We start from the raw sequence: 18,995 nt of genomic DNA, 5'->3' as shown, positions 1-18,995 counted from the left end.
AATAAGAGGCTTCCCGGCCCAAGGCGGGGGGAGTTCCTCCCCAGTGATTGGAGCCAGGAGTCCCATTCCCAAAGGCTGGTTCAAATCCAGAGCAGCTAGAGAGGTTCAGACCTAGAGTTGCTTAGCCAGGTCCACTCCAGCCAACTCGGAACCACGGAGCCAGCAATTTGAGCTCAAAAGATTTTGAGTCTTTTGAATTACCCATTACAATACCTAATGGAAAGTGACGTCAGCTCAGGGTCCACTGCTCACCTCCTGCGGGGAGGCTGAGTAGAGGGGTCACTGGTCTGACCAGCCGTGGCCTGTTTCCATTCCTGAGAGCATAGCTAGCCCAGCGCGCCACCAGCTACAACTCACAGGACCCACTCAGGGGTTCCCCTGTGCCTTCCTCGAGCTGGCCCTGCCTCTGCCTCTGAGCTGCTGTCGGCCTCTGGCCCTGGGTCCCATGCCTAGTGCTCCCCGGGACTCCTGAAGCTCTGACGCTCTGAGCTCCTTGCTCAGGCTCACCTGTAGTGACCCAGCCCACCTCGCTGCCCTCAGGACCGGTTGCTCAGCTTTAAACCTCTTCCAATCACTACCATCCAGGGTCACCAAGAAGAAGAAAACAGGCAAGAAGAAGAAGCCCAGATCAGATGAGGAAGCCAGTCCACTCCACCCGGCCTCCACCCAGCACACGTGTGCCCGGCAGGGCAATGGCAACACCGTGGGCAGCAGCCCAGGCCCTGGGCGGGGCTCCCCAGACACCACCCTGGCCTCCCCGCTGCAGGAGGGAGAGGGGCCTGGCAGCACAGTGGAGGGCAGCGGGCGCTCAGAGCCCGGCCAGGTGGGCCTGCTTATCCCCGAGATGAAGGACACCTCCATGGAGCGCGTGGGGCAGCCCCTGAGTAAGGTCATCGACCAGCTCAACGGGCAGCTGGACCCCACCACCTGGCGCCCCCACGTCGAGCCCCCGGACCAGTCCTTTCGGACCGGCTCTCCCGGGGATGCCCCGGAGAGGCCGCCATTTTGCGACTTTAGTGAGGGGCTTCCAGCCCCAATGGACTTCTACCGCTTTACCATTGAGAGTCCAAGTACTGTTACATCAGGTGGCGGCCACCATGACCCTGCAGGGCCTGGCCAACCGCTGCATGTTCCTGGTAGCCCTGCGGCTGCTGGCCAAGAAGAGGCGGGGGGAGGAGGAGGACCAGGACAGACACCTCGGCCCTTAGAGGACACCCCGGGGGAGGCACAGAAGCCAGAGGCCCAGGAACTGGACACCCAGCTGCCCCAGGTCGGTGAGGGGCTGGAGCCAGAGCCTGGGACCCAGGAGGCTCTTTGCAGACTCAAGGGAGACCAGCCCAGCCCCTGTCTGAGCAGCGCCGAGGACTCCGGGGTGGAGGAGGGCCAGGGGAGCCCTTCTGAGATGATGCACTCGGCAGAGTTCAGGTGAGCCAGTCTGTGCCACACGTGTGAGCCACACCTCTCCTCGATCAGGGCACGCTGGGCGTCTGCCCTCCACATAGGCCGAGCACAGCTCCTGGAAGACCTAGCCTGGGCTGGGAGGTAGGAAGGGGTGTGGCCCTCTGGTGTCGCCTCACCTGCGTGCGCGCAGCGTCTCTGTGTACCTGTGTGGCCTCTCCCTGCCCCTGCTCTCACTGACCCCTCGTCCTCCCCACACCTGTCCCCCTCACAGAGTAGACAACAATCACCTGCTCCTGCTGATGATCCATGTGTTTCGAGAAAATGAAGAGCAGCTCTTCAGAGTAAGTCCCGGGATCCCAAGGATGAGCAAGAGCCACACAGCGAGGGCACGGCTGAATGGGCCCCACGCCTGCTCAGAAGGGGGCACGGGCTGTCCGGGGCGGGGTGTGGGCCTCAGGGTCTGACATCTCTGCTCCGGCCCCTCAGATGATCCGGATGAGCACCGGGCACATGGAGGGCAACCTGCAGCTGCTGTACGTGCTGCTCACAGACTGCTACGTCTACCTGCTCCGGAAAGGTGCCTGCCGCCCCGGACTGGGCCAGGGCAGTGGAAGATGAGACTGACTGCTTCCTCGTTCCCTGCACCCCCACCCCCCACCAAAACCCCCTCACCTCCCACCCCTCCACCCCCCGCCCCACTGGCCCCGAGTGTCTCTCTGCTGCATGTGGTGATGGACACGCACAGCTGGGAAGGGGCTGTCAGTATCCCAAGACGGGAGCCTGGGGGCCCCTCCAGGAGTACCCCATGTCATTCTCCTAGCCCATCATTTCAGATCGCAGGGCGAGGACGGGTCCTCACGGAGAAAAGGTCTTAGGAAATGGGGCGGGGGGAGGGCAGAGAGGCCCCCAGGGGTCACAAGCATTGGGGTCGTCTCTCTCAGGGGCCACAGAGAAGCCATACTTGGTGGAAGAGGCTGTTTCTTACAATGAGCTCGACTACGTGTCGGTGAGTTCGGGCTCCGCGGCTGGTGTGTGCTGTCTGTAGGGCTCCGTGGGCCACCCACCCTCGGAGCTGCGGAGCAAGGCCGACCCCTAGCCTCAGTCCCGGGGTGGGTGCCAGCCCTCATCTACCCCCGCGATGCCGGGGATAAGAACCAAGCCCAAGGGTCCCTCTTCCTCCTCTGTACGGCCGACCATCCCTTCCCACTTCATGGTGACCCCAGTCTGTGTTTCTTCCCTCCCCAGCCCGCCCTCTATCTGGCCATGGCTGCCCCTGTGGCAGCTGCGGCCAAGCTCCGTGTGCATGTGAGGGTGTGGTTTCCGGCAGGTGGGCCTCGACCAGCAGACGGTGAAGCTGGTGTGCACCAACCGCAGGAAGCAGTTTCTGCTGGACGCGGCCGACGTGGCCCTGGCCGAGTGAGTGACACGCCCCTTCCGCCGGTCGGAGACAGCGCGTGCGCTACTGGCCTGGCCACACCCTTGGGGGTGGAGGGTGAGACGTGGGCTACGAAGAGGCAGAAAGCGGAGACGAGTTCCGTTTGGAGACTGCGGTCCGGGCAGAGAAGCAGGGGGGTGACAGACACACTGACCGACTGGTGACCTCAAACCCTCAGTGGCCCCCAGAGAGGAAAAGAGGGCTGGCAGAATCACCCCCGCAGGAAAGAAAGCACAGCCCCTGCTTAGGGGCCACGGGGCCACTCGTGCCCCACGTGCTTCCGTGCGAAAACTGTCTTTCCTGAGGTCGCGTCTTTATCCGAGTCCTGCTGCGTCACCTCGTCCGGGCTTCCCTTGTGGTCAAGACCCAAGGCCCCTTGGCCATCGTGAAGGGTTAGGTTTTCCAGGCCGCCGTTTGATGACCGTGGACTGCTGCCACCTCATTGCCCCACCCGCCGCCTTAGCTCTGGTTCCAGGCGGGTCCCTCCCCTCAAACCCTGTGACCCCTTCAGGTCAGACGTTCTCTGAACTAAGCCCAGTCCCTGTGAGGGGTGGGGGCCCCAGGCCTCTGACAGCAGACCCCATTCCCTGCACAGGTTCTTTTTGGCTTCTTTGAAGTCAGCCATGATCAAGGGCTGTCGGGAACCCCCCTACCCCAGCATCCTGACTGATGCCACCATGGAGAAGCTGGCTCTGGCCAAATTTGTGGCCCAGGAATCTAAGTGTGAGGTAAGAACCTGGGGAGGAGAGGCTGTTGTCCCCAAGATGCAAGCCCTGGTGTTAGGGTCACGAGGTGCAGACAGCGGGTCTTTCCTGTTTCTCCATCATCTGCCTGCAGCAGGCTCTCCTCTCCTCCCCAGCCTAGCCACTTACCCAGTTGGGGTGTGTCCTCACCCTGACAAGGGCCATTCTTGCTTCTGACCCCGACCTCACCGCTCTGTCCCCTGCCCCCTCCCTCCCCAGGCGACCGCTGTTACTGTGCGTTTCTATGGGCTTGTGCACTGGGAGGACCCCCAGGATGAGTTCCTGGGCCCCACCCCCTGCCACTGCTCACCCCCCGAGGGCACCATCACCAAAGAAGGCATGCTGCATTACAAGGCGGGCACCTCCTACCTGGGCAAGGAGCACTGGAAGACCTGCTTTGTGGTGCTCAGGTGAGAGCTCTGGCCCGGAGGTTGGGGTGGGGGACAGCACCCTCCTTTCCACAGGGATCCTAGAACTTCTCTGTGGTGTCAGTCACGTAGGGCCCAAGGAAGCCCAGGACATCTCAGGTGCAGACTAGGGCTGTCCCCAAGTCTGGGGGTACACGTTCCCTGCGGCACCTCTGCAGTTCTTCCACCCTCCCAGCTGCCCCAGCCTCCTTGGCCTCTGGGTTTCAAGCCCCAGCTTGCAAGGATCCCCAGGATGTAGGCTTTGCAGGCCCCCAGATCCCAGCCCAGACTCACCCCTGCCGCATTGTGCCTCTGCAGCAACGGGATCCTCTACCAGTATCCTGACCGCACCGACGTGACGCCCCTGCTCTCAGTGAATATGGGGTGAGTGTCCTGGGCAGTGGGGTTGCTGGGCAGGTATTGGGGCCTGTGTTGCTGCTGAAGGTCAAGGTCAAGCTGGGCCTGGGGCTCGGCTCAGCCCCACCCGCACTCAGAGCCCTGGGGTCTGCTGAGCTCTGGGGGAACCTGGGGGAAGCAAAAGGAGCTCCCTGCCTGGAAAGGGTCCAGTCTGATGGGGAGGCAGTCCTTTCCCTGGGAAGCGCCTGACCTTAGGGGGAGATGAACACACATACACCTGGAGGGAGCATCAGGCCCACGAGGGGCAGCGTGTGCTGATTCTGAGAGGGTGGGGCTGAGAGCTGATTCTCTACTCCTCACCTGGCCCTGTTCAGTATGCAGAAGGACTCTGGTGATCCTGGAGATTAAAGGTGTTACACAGGAAAGAGGTGGGGGCGGGGCTGCCCAGCTGTGGGGTCCGGACCACCCTTTGGTGTCCTCTGGGGCAGCCCCAGGTCTGCAGGCCTCGACCAGCCCCGAGAGCTCCCCTGTGCCATCCCTGCCTCCTCGACCCATCTCACCCTCCTCCTCTGGCCCAGGGGGGAGCAGTGCGGTGGCTGTCGGAGATCCAACACCACGGATCGGCCCCACGCCTTCCAGGTCATCCTCGCCGACCGGCCCTGCCTGGAGTTGAGCGCCGACAGCGAGGCTGAGATGGCCGACTGGATGCAGCACCTGTGCCAGGCCGTGTCCAAGGGGGTGAGCGCCTTCTCCCCTCCCCCCACCCCGGGCCCCAGAGGCCCTTCCCTAAACCCAGACACATCATAGAGCAGCCTCCAAGGACCAAGACAGGACCTCCAAGGACCAGCCCAAGAGTCCACCCTGGAGCTTAGGGCCACCCATGGCCTGACACTCCCACCATCACCAGGCCAGCCCCTGTACTCCTGAGGTGGGCAGAGTCTGCTTGACCTCTGGAGGGCTGGGCAGAGGGGCTGGCTGGCCCCTGAAGCAGGGTGTCCTGGTGCAGACCAGCCCTGGAGAGCTCCAGCTTGCCCCTCCTTTCCCCCACCCATGCTCCCCAGGTCATCCCCCAGGGGGTAGCTCCCAGCCCCTGCATCCCTTGCTGCCTGGTAATCACCGATGACCGCCTCTTCACGTGCCATGAGGATTGCCAGACCAGCTTCTTCCGCTCCCTGGGTACTGCCAAGCTGGCTGACATCAGTGCTGTGTCCACTGAACCGGGCAAGGAGTACTGCCTCTTGGTGAGCTGGGTGAGGTGGGCAGGCGATGGAGGCAGGCCCTGCCACAGGAGTGCTGGGTCTGCTCACCTGGGGCCCCCGCTCTGCCCAGGAGTTTTCCCAGGACAGCGCACAGCCCCTCCCAGCCTGGGTCATCTACCTGAGCTGCACACCTGAACTGGACCGATTCTTGTCTGCACTGAACTCGGGGTGGAAAGCCATCTACCAGGTACCCAGCTGCCAGAGCCTTGCAGAAGGGAGCCCTTCCCTGGGGAAAGGAGCCCTGCACGGCACAGACCAAGGCAGGAGGCAGGTGCCCAGGGAAGCACTGAACTAGGAGCTCCAGGGCAGACATCTGTAGGACCAAAGGGACAGGATGCTAACTCCCTGGGAATCTGAGGCTAAAGCTGAGCATCGAGCCCAGGAAATGCCATTCTTGATCTCAGTCCCCATCAAAAAGCAGGAATTATAAAAAACAAAACAAAACAAAACAAAACAGGAATTAAGTGCTTATGGTGGGGCTAGAGCTCTGCTCAGATGGTGGGGGCATAAAGCTCAGAGCCAGGCTGAGGGGGGCCTCATCGAACTCCTGGACACATCCTGGTATGAGCACATACTATACTGCCCCTCAGAAGCTTTGGACCCACCTTGGGCAGAGTGCACTTCCACAGGGAGACTCCCAGGCACAGAGCCTGCCTCCTGGTGCCACCCCCAGCCCCCACCCCCAAGAGCTGGTGCACCCCTGGAAGGAGGAAGCTCAGGGAGCATCGCCCGGTGGGCTGGAGCCCTCCTTTCTCAGCAGCGTGGACCTGGTTCCGGGGCAAGGTTACACCTGGTGCGGAGGGACCCCTCGGCTCCCTGAGCGCTCTTGGCACAGCCCTCAGATTCCTGCCATGCCCCACACAGGTGGACCTCCCGCACAAGGCCATCCAGGAAGCCTCCAGGAAGAAGTTCGAGGATGCCCTGAGCCTCATCCACAGCTCCTGGCAGCGGAGCGACAGCCTGTGCCGGGGCAGAGCCTCCCGGGACCCCTGGTGCTGAGGCTGAGCCGGCTGGTGTCTCGGGCGGGGCAGGAGGGGGGCACGTGGGCGGCACACAGTCATCGCCGTGTCACCGAGCTACTCGGGGCTAGGCCCCCACCCGTGTTCCTGGACGAACCACCGAGTGGGGCTTGAGACCCGGTCTCCCTCCCAGGGACCCAGAGTGGGTGCACCACACCCTGGCTTCCTGCCTGGCAGGGGGCGCCTGGGAAGTGCTAGGGCAGAGGGTCCGAGCCCTATGGGCTCTGCAGACGCACGGCCTCCTCCCCGGGGTCGCCGCCTCAGTCTGTGAGGGGGAGTGGAAGGACTGGGAGGGCAGGAGCCCCTTCCTCCCCTGGGTCAGGGGCCCGGGCAGAGGCTTAGGCCGCCCTGGGGGCTCTGAGTGCCCGGCCATCCCTGTTCATGTCTGAACATTGACCCGGCTGGGAGGGGAGCTGGAACACCGAGGTCTAGAGCATTTCTCCTCCTCAATAACTCCATTCCCAAGCACACTCCTGCCTGCCTTCCACACTCCAGGGGTGACGGGGGTGCAGGGGCCAGGCTGGCCCTCCCTGGCTTCCAGGAGGCTCTGCATGTCCACGGCCCCCTCCCTGACTCCTTCCAACCTGGGTGCCTGTGGGATCCAGGAATCAGGCTGTGTCCTTCTGCCAAGAGCATGGTGGGGTGGGGAGGAGGGCTTGGAGAGGAGCAAAGGCCAGCAGCCTGTGACGGCTGCTTGGCTGGAGCCAGGTCCTTCCCAAGAGGGGCCCTCTGGGGGAGAGGGTCAGGTGGCCTGGGTTTTGTTTTTTAAAATAAAATAGACATGTTATATTGCCAAGACTTGTCGCTGGCCCTGTTTGACCAGGGTGGAGGTGAGGGACCTCCGACTCCTCTCAGGCCCCTCGGCCTTCACTCCTCCTTGATTCCACAAATGCTTTTCCGTGAGATGCTCTGGGCCCTCTCTGGCAACCACATCACTCTTTGAGGAGGAGTTCAGGCCCTGGGAGCTTCTGGGCCTGACCTTTGCCCTCCCTCCTGTTTCCTGCAGTGGCTGGGTGGGTGGGGCAGCCACCAGCTCCAGTCCCAGGACTTGTCTGCACTCCCAGGGCAGGGCACTCCTCCCCTCCTCTCTAGCTGTGGGGCCTGAGCACCCACCACTCGGGATAAACCCAGGAGAATCCAAGCTGTCCCCAAGACCTCTTGTTGGCTGCTACCCTGGGGCTGGCCAGAGGATGCCCAGCCTGCGCGGTCTGGGAGGAGCTCCTCAGCCCTTAAGTCCCTCAGCACTGTGGCCTCCAGGGCTTCGGGAGGAAAAGGGTGGACCCGTGGAAGAGGCAGGTGTGGAGGCCATGGAGGTGGCGTTCTGGGCAGGGTGGCCCTGCCTCTGGTTTTGATTGGAACTTGGTGATGCAGGGTGGCCCCGGCAGGAGAGGGGTCCCCTGGAGCAGAGGTTGAGATGGACAAGGTGGTGCTGGCTCCCACCTCCACAGCCTGGCACCTGACAGTAGTGCCCAGGGATGGGAGGTTCCGTCTCACCAGACATTTCCATGCCTGGGCCTCTGCTCCAAGAACCACAGCCCAGGAGCGGCTCCACCAGGAAGACGAGCAGGACTCGGAGGGCAAGTCCTTACCAAGCAAGCAACCAAAGCCACAAAGTCACTCGGTGAGACACAGTGGCTCTTATTTTTCCATCTCCTACCCACCCAGGGCGATTGGGTGAAGTACTGTGCTAGGCGTTCTTTCAGTTCAGTTGCTCAGTCATGTCTGACTCTGCGACCCAATGAACCGCAGCATGCCAGGCCTCCCTGTCCATCACCAACTCCCGGAGTCCACCTAAACCCATGTCCATCGAGTCAGTGATGTCATCCAACCATCTCATCCACTGTCGTCCCCTTCTCCTGTAAAGGTGTTCTTTACACATCTACAATTCTTCAAGGAACTTCTGCAGTGGGTGTCCGTATCCCCACCTTAAAAATGGAGAGACTGAAGCTCAAAGGAAGTACTTGCTTGGCTCACATGTAACAGTGGAGCCTGGGGTTCCAGACCAGTTTCGCAGGCCTCCGGAGCCCTCTGCTGTCACTTGGCAGTGGGACCATGGGGCACGGGAGCCAGACCAGAAGGCCAGGCCAAGGCCGGGGAAGGGGGCATCACTCAGTGGCAGGGGTGGGAGGAGCAGTTGCTGAGATGTGGGGAGAAGGTCCCAAGCAGCTGCCTCTTGCCCAGGGCCCCGAGCTACAGCACTGGCCAAGCCAGAAGCAGGCACCAGCCCTTTGCCCCAGGGCCAGAGAGAAGGCTGGAGGGCCAGAGGAGCAGGAAGAGGCTTCTTGGTTGATCAGCACTCTGCTCTCCCCCAGTCTCCCTTGGGGCCCAGGTGACCTTTCCCCCAGATCCCAGGGTCCAGGCCCTCCCCTGCAGGGAGGTGTGGGGGAATGGAGGCAGCTGGGATTGGTTTGGAGCCGGCAGGGGCGTGTCCCGGGCTCCAAGGAAGGAGCAGAGCAGGTGGACTCCCGAGATAGACCAGGAGCCGCCTGGCAGCCGGCGGCCTCTCCGACCCAGACCTCTGCCCTCCAAGACATGGCCCCAGGCTCCCTCGATCCCCAGCCCTGTGGCCTTGCGGGGGTGAAAACAGCCTAAGCACCGTCACTCCAGGGCCCGTGCCCACCCCCGCTGGCCCCTGGCCCTGAGACCATGGAGACAGTGCCCCCAGCTGTGGACCTGGTTCTGGGTGCTTCAGCCTGTTGCCTGGCCTGTGTCTTCACCAACCCCCTGGAGGTAGTGAAGACACGGCTGCAGCTTCAGGGGGAGCTGCAGGCACGGGGCACCTACCCTCGGCTCTACCGGGGCTTTGTCGCCTCCGTCGTCGCGGTGGCCCGTGCAGATGGGCTGTGCGGGCTGCAGAAGGGGCTGGCTGCCGGCCTCCTCTACCAGGGCCTCATGAATGGCGTCCGCTTCTACTGCTACAGCCTGGCGTGCCAGGCCGGCCTCAGCCAGCAGCCGGGAGGCACCGTGGTCGCAGGCGCTGTGGCAGGGGCATTGGGAGCCTTCGTGGGGAGCCCTGCTTACCTGGTGAGTGCCTTGTCTCCATCCGCCCCCTACCCTGTGACCCAGCTCCATGGGGGCGGCAGCCTCCTTGGCTGGCCTCTAAGGAGCAGGTAGGGTGGGGCAGGCTGGGTGGGGCAGCTTCCCAGAACATCCCCACCCAGGCTGCCTGGAATCTGCCCCTTGGTCCAGGGCACCAGGGCTTGGCCCTGATCCTCACTCCCCTGAGGGCCCCACCCCTCCAGTCCCGAGCCAGGGGAGGGGGTAGAGGGTGGCAGGAGGTCCTTTATCTTCCTGCGCAAGTAAGAATAAAGCCTCCCCCTAGTGAGGGCCCCCTGTCCAAGCCTGGATGTGTCATTGCTCTTGGTTCTCAAAACAGCTTTCTAAGGCTGAGCAGAAAGGTCGCGAGGTGAAGTAGCTTGTCCCAGGTCACACCCTGATGCAGATGCAGGCTGACTGCAGAGCCTCACCCTCAACCCTATTCCACACATCGGGAAGCGGCAGGTGCGGGCTCAGGGAGGTCTGGGTGTCAGGGCCCAGCAAGGCGTGCCCTCAACACACACAGCTCCTCCAGGCTCTCCCAAGTTTCCATCCCCAGGCCCTGTGGCACCTCTGCCCTCACAGGTCAAAACGCAGCTGCAGGCCCAGACAGTGGCCGCGATGGCCGTGGGGCACCAACACCATCACCAGGTAGGGACCGCCTCTCCTCAGAGCTCCCCGAGCTGGGTGGGCTGGGTGGGCTGGGTGGGCTGGACGGGCTCCTGGACAGGCAGGGGCTGCCCAGTGACCCCCATGCCCTCTCCCCACAGAGCCTCCTGGGTGCCTTGGAGACCATCTGGCGGCAGCAGGGCCTGGCAGGGCTGTGGCGGGGCGTGGGGGGTGCCGTGCCCCGGGTCATGGTCGGCTCGGCTGCTCAGCTGGCCACCTTTGCCTCTGCCAAGGCCTGGGTGCAGGAGCGACAGGTGAGGATCTGGGGGCACCTGTGCCCACCTCCACACACGAGAGTAGGAGGGCCTCCTGCCTTCTTTCTTCCTGTCTGTCCAGGTCTGCATCATACTGCATGTCTCCACCTAGACCCTACCCAGGGAAGCCGAGGGCATGGTGACAGACGGGGCACCTTAATAAAGCTGAGTGCCCCAGCTCTGCCCTCAGGCCATGACCCTGGCTTTTGGGTCCAGCTAGAGTGGCGAGCCAGCAGTGAACCCTGAAGCTCAGGGAGATGGGGTGGGGAGGGGAGTGGCTGGAGGAGCCTCCTCTGCTCCACATTCCCCAGGTCTTCCAGCCCCCAGGTGCTGAGAGGGTGGGGTGACACCACGTGGGTGGGTGGAAGGCAGCTACGGGGGTCAGCAACCTGTATGTTCCCACAGTGGCTCCCGGAGGACAGCTGGCTGGTGGCCCTGGCCGGGGGCATGATCAGTAGCATAGCTGTGGTCGCTGTCATGACCCCTTTCGATGTGGTCAGCACACGGCTGTATAATCAGCCAGTGGACGGAGCAGGCAGGGTAAGCAGGGGACAGAGTGGGGGAGGGTGGGTGCTGGCGAGCACCCCCCCCAACACACACACCCAAACACACACCCAGGGCCAGGGACACACAGATGTGACCTACACGCACACACATTAATTCGGCTTGTTTGCTGAACACCCATGTCCTAAGCATGTACTCAGCATTTTCACGTCCTCATTTTAATTCTCTCCTCACAACCACCTTCATTTTCCTGATGAGGAGACTGGGGCTCAGAGAGATCAAGTGACTGGCCTGAGGTCACACAGCTGGTAAGTGGAGGAACCTGAACTGGAATCCAGGCCTGACGCCACAGCCTCACTGACACACACAAGTCATCATATACACTGGTATAGGATGTGCCCAGCACAAAGGTGCCCTCCACAGGCTGCGTTAGGGATGAAATCCACCTGCATGCCACTAGCCACGCTGAGCACCTGTCCTGGGGCGGGGGCTGCCTGGAGGAAGCGGCTCCTTCTGAACTTTCACAGCCGAAAGGGACACCCTTATGTGATTCGCTGAGCTTGGGGGCAGTGCCTTTTCTGACGTACCACAAAGGCCTCACACAGACACACGCCATTGTGCCAGCCAGGGCCCCACAATGCCTGCAGTGATGTCCGCCCTGTGTCTGTCCCCAGGGCAAGCTGTATGGCGGCCTCGCCGACTGCCTGGTGAAGATCTGGCGGCAGGAGGGCCCCCTGGCGCTCTACAAGGGTCTGGGCCCCGTCTACCTGCGCCTGGGCCCCCACACCGTCCTAAGCATGCTCTTCTGGGATGAACTCCGGAAACGGGCCTGGCAGGGCCAGCACCAGGGCAGCTAGGCGGTGTCCTTCACCCCGACACGGCCGGCCACTTGGCAGGACACGATGGCCCGCTGCAGCTGGGAATGGCTGTTCCAGAGCCAGCCCAGGCCCAGGCCCTGCCCCGGGTCCGGGGAGAGTATGGTCAGACAGCTGTGGTCAGCCCAGCCCCTGGGCCCACCTAGGGCCAGCTGGAATCACCACCCACTCCGTTCTCCAGAGAGTGTTCATCCTTCTCTGTCCCAGGTTACCTTACCCCAGAGCCCTACCCGTCACAATAACCACTCCAAGGTGTGAACAGCTCTGTGAGCTGGGTCACATACAATATCAACTTGCTTACACAGTAGGAGGTAGTAAAATTCTGTCACTGATGAGGAAGTGGAGGCTCAGAAAGGTGAAGTGCTCTGACCAAAGCCATGTAGCTTTGAAGGGTCAGAGCTGGAACTGGAACTCACCTCTGCCCACCCCCGGCCTGTGCCCTTGGTGAGAGCCAGGACCATGGGGGCCGGAGTGCCCCTGAGGGATCACTGCACATGTGGGGAGGCCCTGGGTCATCGTCTGTGTTAGTCTGCCAAGGCCCACCATCACAGAGTTTCTCAGACTAGGCAGCTTAAACCACAGAATGTTCTTTTCTCACAGTTCTGGAAGCTACATGTCCAGGGGTTGGCAGGGTTGGTTTCCTCTGAGGCCTCCCTTCTTGGCATGTAGACACCTGTCTTCTCCCAAGGTCCCGATAAGGTCTTCCCTCTTTGTGTCTGGGTCCTAATCCCCTCTTAAAGTGAAAGTGAAAGTGAAGTTGCTCAGTTGTATGCGACTCTTTGTGACCCTGTGGACCGTAGCCCACCAGGCTCCTCTGTCCATGGGATTCTCCAGGCAAGAATACTGGAGTGGGAATACCACTTGCATTGGATTAGGCCTCACACTGATGACCTCATGTTAACTTAATTACTTTCTTAAAGACCCCATCTCCAAATACAGTCACCTTCTGAGGTTAGAACTTTCCTATATGAATCTGGGGTGTGGGAGGGGACACAACACAGCCCCTCAAAACTAAGGGCTTTTACTGAGGGTCTCCTAGACGCCCAGCACTGTGGGCATTTGCACAGATTCTCATGACAATTCTGAAAGGTAGCTCTTGACGTGCCCATTATTCAGATGAGCAGACTGAGGTCCTAGGAAAGGAAGCGAATTCCCCAAGGTAGTGAAGCTGGGTATCCTCATCCCAGGCCCTGTCCTTTGTCCAAGCTGCGGCCACACTCCCCCCGTGGGCGTGTCCCTAAGGCACTGACCTCTGTGCTACAGAAGTAGAAGCTAAGTGCCTGAAGGGGCAGGACTGGCTGAGGTCAAGTGGCCTGACCACACCCAATGGCTGCAAAGAGCTGCTCTCCAGGCACGTACCTACTGCACACTCCAAACCAATAAAGTTTTCTATTTTGTCTACGTCAATGACTTTGCACGGCTGGCAGTCTCAGTCTCTGGACTCCCGAACCCCAACCCGTGGCTGGCTCTTCTGTCTGGGAAAGGAGGACCCAAAAGAACTGGGGCAGCCCCACCCCTCAGGCCAAGCGAGGCCTGCCGGCTAGTGGGCGCGAGGAGAATCGTCAGGGCGGGCGGCCCTGCGGTGCAGTGGGCGAGGGCCTGGAGCTGGATCCTGCCCCTGCCCCACCCTACCCCCACCCCCAACGCCCCCAACCCTCCCACCCCCGGCAGTGGGAGGAGAGACCCCTTCCAGGCCTCGGGCTGAGAAAGCGAAGCCTCAGGCTGTGGGGGGTGGAAGCCCCCTTCCAGACCTTGGGCCGAGGGGGGACCCCCACACTTCAGGCCGAGAGGGAGAACACATAACATAACATAGGCTGAGGAAGGACAGATGAGGCCTGGGGCTTCAGGAAGGCGCTGTGGGGCAAGGCCCAGAGGAGGGTGAGAAAAGTGGGCGCCAGACTCGAGCAGGACTGAGACCAGCCCACCCAGAGATGCCTTCCACCCCATGCTGCCCAAATGGCAAGCGCCTGGGCAGCGGTCTTAACTCAGAACCCGGAAAGTTTAAAGCCCTGACTCTCATCCCTTCCCCTCCCCTGGGCTTTTGACCCCTCCCGGCTCCTCCCCTCGCCTCCACCTTTGCCCGGTGGCTGTGACGTTGCGGTCTCTCCGGGGCAGACCTGGCCGGAGGCTGGGCTGGATCCCCGCGGCCATGTTCTCCCTACTGTCCCCCACCTCCTGGCTCCCCAGCCTCCCCTCCCTCGACTGGGGCTCCGGCCTCCTCGAGGCCCTCCTGCAAGGTGAGCGCCTCCCCCTTGCCCCTCAGCCCCGCCCCCTGCCGGACACCTGCTCAGTGCCCGGCGATCCCACCCACGTGGAGTATCCCGCCGCCTTGCCAGCCGGCTCCTCTAACCCTACCACGCCGCCCCCCCTCCCTACTGCCCCCGTCAGGCCTCGTCGGGGCCTGCGCAGTCTCCATCCTGAACAACCTCCTGAAGGTCTACTTCTTCGTGGGCTGTGCCAAGTGAGTGCCCACCTCCCCGGCCTACTCCCTGCGCCCTGAAACCCACACTGAGAAGAGGCCTCTGAGAGGAGGGCCGGGAGGAAGAGACCACCCCTCCCTCACCCCAGGGAGTGGCTGGGAGTACCGGGACCCCCTCCAGGGACCAGGCTGGTGGTTCTGCACCCTCTGTCTGTCTCCTCTGCCCGCACCCCTGTCTGTCTCCACAGCCACCCGGAGCTTCGTCTTGAAAAGCAGAGGCTGCAGGCTCAGTGGGCATCACTGGAGACCGTGCATCTCGCAGGGCTGGCCCTGATTCTCACTGTTGTGGGGGTCCGCGTGGCTGCCCTCGTAGTGCTCGAGTTCTCCCTCCGGGCTGTCTCCATGCTGCTTTCCCTGGACAAGGTGAGACCACAGGGAGGTGGAGGGTGAGGATGGCCTGGCCCTGGGCCCTAGTTTTCACCCCGGAATAAAAAAAAAAAAATGGGCAAAACTGTGATTGCCAAAGCCCAGTCTCCACTCAGAGTGGACACAGCCCCAGGCCGAGAAGATAACACAGCAGCTCGGGGCTGTCTGGAGCTTCCCACCAGCCAGGCACCGTGCTAGATGCTTTGGGCGCATCATTTCATCCTTGTAACCACAGCGGGTAAAAGTTTGCTGGGATCCCAGTTTCACACGTGGGAAACTAAGGCTCAGAGAGGCAGAGTGGCTTATCCATGGTCAACAACCAGCAAGAAGTAGAGTCAGGCTTTGAACCCAATTCTTCAAGGCTCTGAGCCGCCACTCTTCAGCCAGCAGACCAGTCCCAGGTAATAACCATGACTGAAATTAAGCTGAAAGAAATGATACAGTAATGAAACTTCCCTGGCGGTCCAGTGGCTAAGACTGCGTTTCCTATGCAGGGGGTGTGGTGAGTTTGATCGTTGGTCAGGGAACTAAAAATCACACATGCCTGCATGACCTGGCCAAAAAATAAATTTAAAAAGACAAAAGAGACGATCCCAGTAGGCTTGACCTGAAGGCAGTATCTCCTCTTTGGGAACGATCCCTGAGGTTCCTTCAGGCTCCAGCTTCCTACAGAGTGGAGCATCTGTACCGTGACACCCTCTTGGTGCCCCCAGGGTGGCGAGCGGCCTAAGCCCCCATCATTGTGCCCCCTCCCCCATCCAGGGCTCCCAGGGCACCGAGAAGCTGCAGCTGTACCTACTGTGCCAGTACTCGCTGGGCTGCGGGCTGACCTGCGGCCTGAGCTTCCTGCAGGAGGGCGCCCCGCACTGCACGCTGAACCTGATGCTGGCCCTGGGGCTGGCAGCGCTGCTCAGCACAGGCGCCCGGCGCCTCCGCCACCACATCTGCCGGCTCTACGAGCTGCACCGCGGCCAGCGCTCCTGTGGGGTCTGCCTGGGCCTGCTGGCGGGCGCACACCACCTCCCCCGGCTGCTGGGCCGCACCCTGGCCGTGACCTTTATAGTGGGCAACCTGGCCGCCGTGGCCCTCATCAACCGAGACTTCCTGACCACCTCGGAGGCCGTGCGCTTCTGGACGCCTCTCACCATCTGCTACACCCTGCTGGTCATCCACATGCAGGGTAAGCGCCACGGGCGGCAGCTGATTCACTGACACTCACACCCTACTGTCTCACCCGGGCCCAGTGCTATGCTAGGCCTGGGGAGGATGACAACACTCAGATCCAGCCCCTGCCATCCCAGAGCACCCAGTCTGGTAGCAACAGCCATGCAGTGGACAGAGAAGGGTACAGGGTGCAGGGGAAGCCCAATGAGACAGTACTCGAATTGGGCCTCAAAGGATAAGCAGGAGCCCCTGGGAGAGATGAGCAGGGAAAGGAGATCATGACAGAGGGAACCATGTATACCAAAGCCCAGAGGTGATTCAAGGCCTGAAAACAGCAGGGAGGGGACGAGGCTGGCCGGGTTCACAATGGAGAGCTGTCGTCAGCCAGGTGAGGCAGTCTGTTCAGAAGCCATTGCAGGGTTTTAAGCAGGGGCGAGTGACCTGTTCGGATCTGGGCCTGAGAAGGAGCCACCTGGCTGCAGGGTAGGGATGGGGCCAAAGAGACAGGACAAGGAAGGGCAGTCAGGCAAACAGGGCAGAGATGCAGAGGCCCTGATGTGGGAATGAGCCTAGCACGCTCGATGGACCACAGAAAACTGGGATGGTTGGAGGTAGCGAGCCTGAGATGAGGTTGGAGAGTGGACTCCGGTCAGATGGGGCAGGACCTCCTTGTAAGGGTAAGGAGTCTGGAGTTTATTCAAGGTGCAAGGGGACGTCCTGGGAGGATTATAAGCAGAGGAATGATTCCATCTTGTTAGTGTATTTAGAAGGCCACTGGCTGCTGAGTACACGCTGAGTTGTGGGGTCCAGACTAGAAGCTGGGGGCCCAGTGAGAAAGCTGATTTGAGAGATGAAAGCAGAAAGAGCCTGCAGGGCTCACTGATGGATCGGACGTGGGAATGCAGGAAAGAGAGGGGTCAAGACGACTCCAGGGCGAGACCCTGGGTGAGCAGTGAGGCCCGGGAGGGGAAGAAATGCCTGGTGCCCTATAGTTGCACAGTGGAGATGGGGCGGAGAGGATGGGAGGGGGGCTGCCTGGGGAGGGAAAGGCTCGCACTGAGGAAAGTGGTGGGGGAGCTGGGAGATCCAGGCCCCATCTCAGCTGGACCTCAGGGTGGGGCTGCGGGGATCGGGCAGGCGGCCAGTGACAGGGACCCTGTGTTTGTAGAGGAGCAGCGGCAGTGCCCCGGCCTGAAGAGCCACGTCCAGACGGTGCTAGTGCGCATGTGCGGTCTCTTCGTGCTGCTGCTGACTGTGGGCCGCTGGCTGGACCTCCTGGGCATCCTCGTCTCCCTGCTGGGCGAGCTCTGGTGCCTCGTGGGCATCCGCACCCTGCTTGATCTTTGCCAGATACAGGTGGGCACCCCCACCCTGAAGTTCCCCCAGACACTCAAGCCCTGCTCCAGACAGTCCCGGGAACCTCACCAAGTCAGGTGACCCCTCAGTAGCCCAGGTCACTAGGAATGGGGCAATTGAGAGGCACCCCCACCCCATCCATAGCCCATCCCATCCTGTGCCCCAGAGCCCCAAATGAGAGGAACATCCTGGGAAAATGGAAGCCTGAGTGCCCCCACGGGATGGGGGGGATTGAGTGGCACCTCCATCCTTTCCTCCCTGTCTCCCCTCAGGATTTTCCACCCCAGAGGCCTTTGGTGTCAGCTCCAAGCCAGCCCCAGCCCTCGGCCCCTGCCCAGCCCTCGGAGGGGACGGCCACCTCCTGACTGACCTCGGCAAGGACTTAGAGTCTCTCAGGTCCACTCAGGTTCACCAGGAGGCCTTGACCCCAGGATACTGCCTGGAGGCAGAATGGCAAGGCTGCCCCCCACCTGGAGCACTGGGGATCCGCGGGAGGGAGGGGAGGATTTGGGACTGGGTCCCTCAGAGGGTGGGAGTACCTGGAGGTGGCTGGGTTAAACTTTTTCTTTTCCTCAGGGTGGGGGAACAGATACAGGCCCCCTAGACCTGCCTTCCCAGGGGCACTGGGGGGACTTGTATCCCCATGATGGCTTCCCCCTTTTCCCACCTCCCTGCCCTTTCCACGAACAATAAAGGTGACTTTCTCAGATTTTTCTTAGAATTGTGAACATGCCAAGAGGTGAAGAGGCTTGTTCAAGGCTCTTCTGACAGAGCTCTTCTGACTGGGGCAGGCTCCTGGGATGTGTGCCTAGCTGGCTCCCTGGGATTCAGGAATTTGATGTGGAGGTGACTGAAGAGGTGATGGGGATGCAGTGGCATGGATGGGCAGATGGTCTAGGACCCCCGGCTGTCTTGGGTGGAGGATGCCCAAGACATCCTGGTTGGGCATGTCCCATCCCAGGTTGAGAAACCTGGGAGAGGGTATGATGCTTGGGCCTCTGTTGATGCCCTTGGGTCCCCCACCTCTGACCCTTACATGGGGATCCTTCCCATCTCAGCTGTTTTCAGCCTTGTATCCCCCTCAGGGCCCAGCTCATGAAGGCCACAGAGTATATGGAAGAAAAGTTAGGCACCAACAACTCTGTTTACCTGCTGTGTAGCCTTGGGTAGGCCACTGCCCCTCTCTGAACCTAGCAGAAGAACAACTATCATCTGATGGGCACTGTGCTAAGCATCTTTATTATCTCATTTTATTTTAACGTCAGCCCCAAGAGGCAGGTACTGTTACTGCTTTTTATAGATTCAGAAACCAAGGCTCAGAGACGTTAAGGAAGTTACTCAAGGGAACACAGCTAGTTAGTGGCAAAGCCAGGATTTGAATTCGGGTAGCCTGACATCCAGAGTTCAAGTGCCATGCATGCTCCCTGCTCCTCATTTCTTGTAGAAGAATTGGGGCTAGGGAAGTTAACAGAGTTGGGCATAGTAAATATGGCAGGTCCATTCCTGGTAAATTCTGGAATGTGGCTCCCACCACTTTTTGTCCAAGTTAACCTGAGGCTGTACCATACCTATGATCTCCTGGTCCAGACCCAGCCCACAGGGCAGTTTGCATCCATGGGGATTGAGGGCCCCAACTCAGAGGTCCTTTTGCAGGAGAGACTCACAGGGCAA

At 61.2% G+C, this 18,995-nt stretch overlaps 3 protein-coding genes across 5 annotated transcripts in view; all 3 read left to right on the top strand.

Moving 5' to 3' along the window:
• The window catches only part of PLEKHM2 (pleckstrin homology and RUN domain containing M2), a 39,347-nt gene extending 31,930 nt beyond the window's left edge, over nucleotides 1-7,417 (top strand). For all 3 annotated transcript variants that reach the window (XM_043923284.1, XM_043923283.1, XM_043923282.1), the window contains 12 exons: nucleotides 586-1,425; nucleotides 1,673-1,742; nucleotides 1,888-1,978; nucleotides 2,343-2,407; nucleotides 2,729-2,817; nucleotides 3,432-3,564; nucleotides 3,799-3,989; nucleotides 4,305-4,370; nucleotides 4,922-5,081; nucleotides 5,405-5,584; nucleotides 5,673-5,789; nucleotides 6,467-7,417. In XM_043923284.1, the coding sequence (XP_043779219.1) occupies nucleotides 586-1,425; nucleotides 1,673-1,742; nucleotides 1,888-1,978; nucleotides 2,343-2,407; nucleotides 2,729-2,817; nucleotides 3,432-3,564; nucleotides 3,799-3,989; nucleotides 4,305-4,370; nucleotides 4,922-5,081; nucleotides 5,405-5,584; nucleotides 5,673-5,789; nucleotides 6,467-6,601 (2,137 nt within the window). In that variant the 3' untranslated portion in view covers nucleotides 6,602-7,417. The remainder of the gene's footprint in view (nucleotides 1-585; nucleotides 1,426-1,672; nucleotides 1,743-1,887; nucleotides 1,979-2,342; nucleotides 2,408-2,728; nucleotides 2,818-3,431; nucleotides 3,565-3,798; nucleotides 3,990-4,304; nucleotides 4,371-4,921; nucleotides 5,082-5,404; nucleotides 5,585-5,672; nucleotides 5,790-6,466) is intronic.
• Nucleotides 7,418-8,457: 1,040 nt separating this feature from the next.
• Nucleotides 8,458-13,366, top strand: SLC25A34 (solute carrier family 25 member 34). The gene is made up of 5 exons (XM_043923285.1): nucleotides 8,458-9,645; nucleotides 10,243-10,308; nucleotides 10,428-10,580; nucleotides 10,986-11,120; nucleotides 11,759-13,366. The coding sequence occupies exons 1-5, from the start codon at nucleotides 9,268-9,270 to the stop codon at nucleotides 11,939-11,941; spliced, it is 915 nt and encodes a 304-aa protein (XP_043779220.1). The 5' UTR covers nucleotides 8,458-9,267; the 3' UTR covers nucleotides 11,942-13,366.
• A 447-nt stretch (nucleotides 13,367-13,813) lies between these two features.
• TMEM82 (transmembrane protein 82) lies at nucleotides 13,814-18,033 on the top strand. The gene is made up of 6 exons (XM_043923571.1): nucleotides 13,814-14,196; nucleotides 14,348-14,420; nucleotides 14,627-14,801; nucleotides 15,567-15,984; nucleotides 17,137-17,324; nucleotides 17,597-18,033. Exons 1-6 carry the CDS (start codon nucleotides 14,109-14,111, stop codon nucleotides 17,687-17,689), a joined length of 1,035 nt encoding a protein of 344 aa, XP_043779506.1. The 5' UTR covers nucleotides 13,814-14,108; the 3' UTR covers nucleotides 17,690-18,033.
• The last annotated feature ends 962 nt before the right edge of the window (nucleotides 18,034-18,995 follow it).

This window comes from Cervus elaphus, chromosome 14, assembly GCF_910594005.1.
Source record: "Cervus elaphus chromosome 14, mCerEla1.1, whole genome shotgun sequence".
Taxonomy (NCBI): domain Eukaryota; kingdom Metazoa; phylum Chordata; class Mammalia; order Artiodactyla; family Cervidae; genus Cervus; species Cervus elaphus.
Note: the sequence above shows the minus strand (reverse complement) of the source record. Positions and strands in the feature narration are given on the sequence as shown.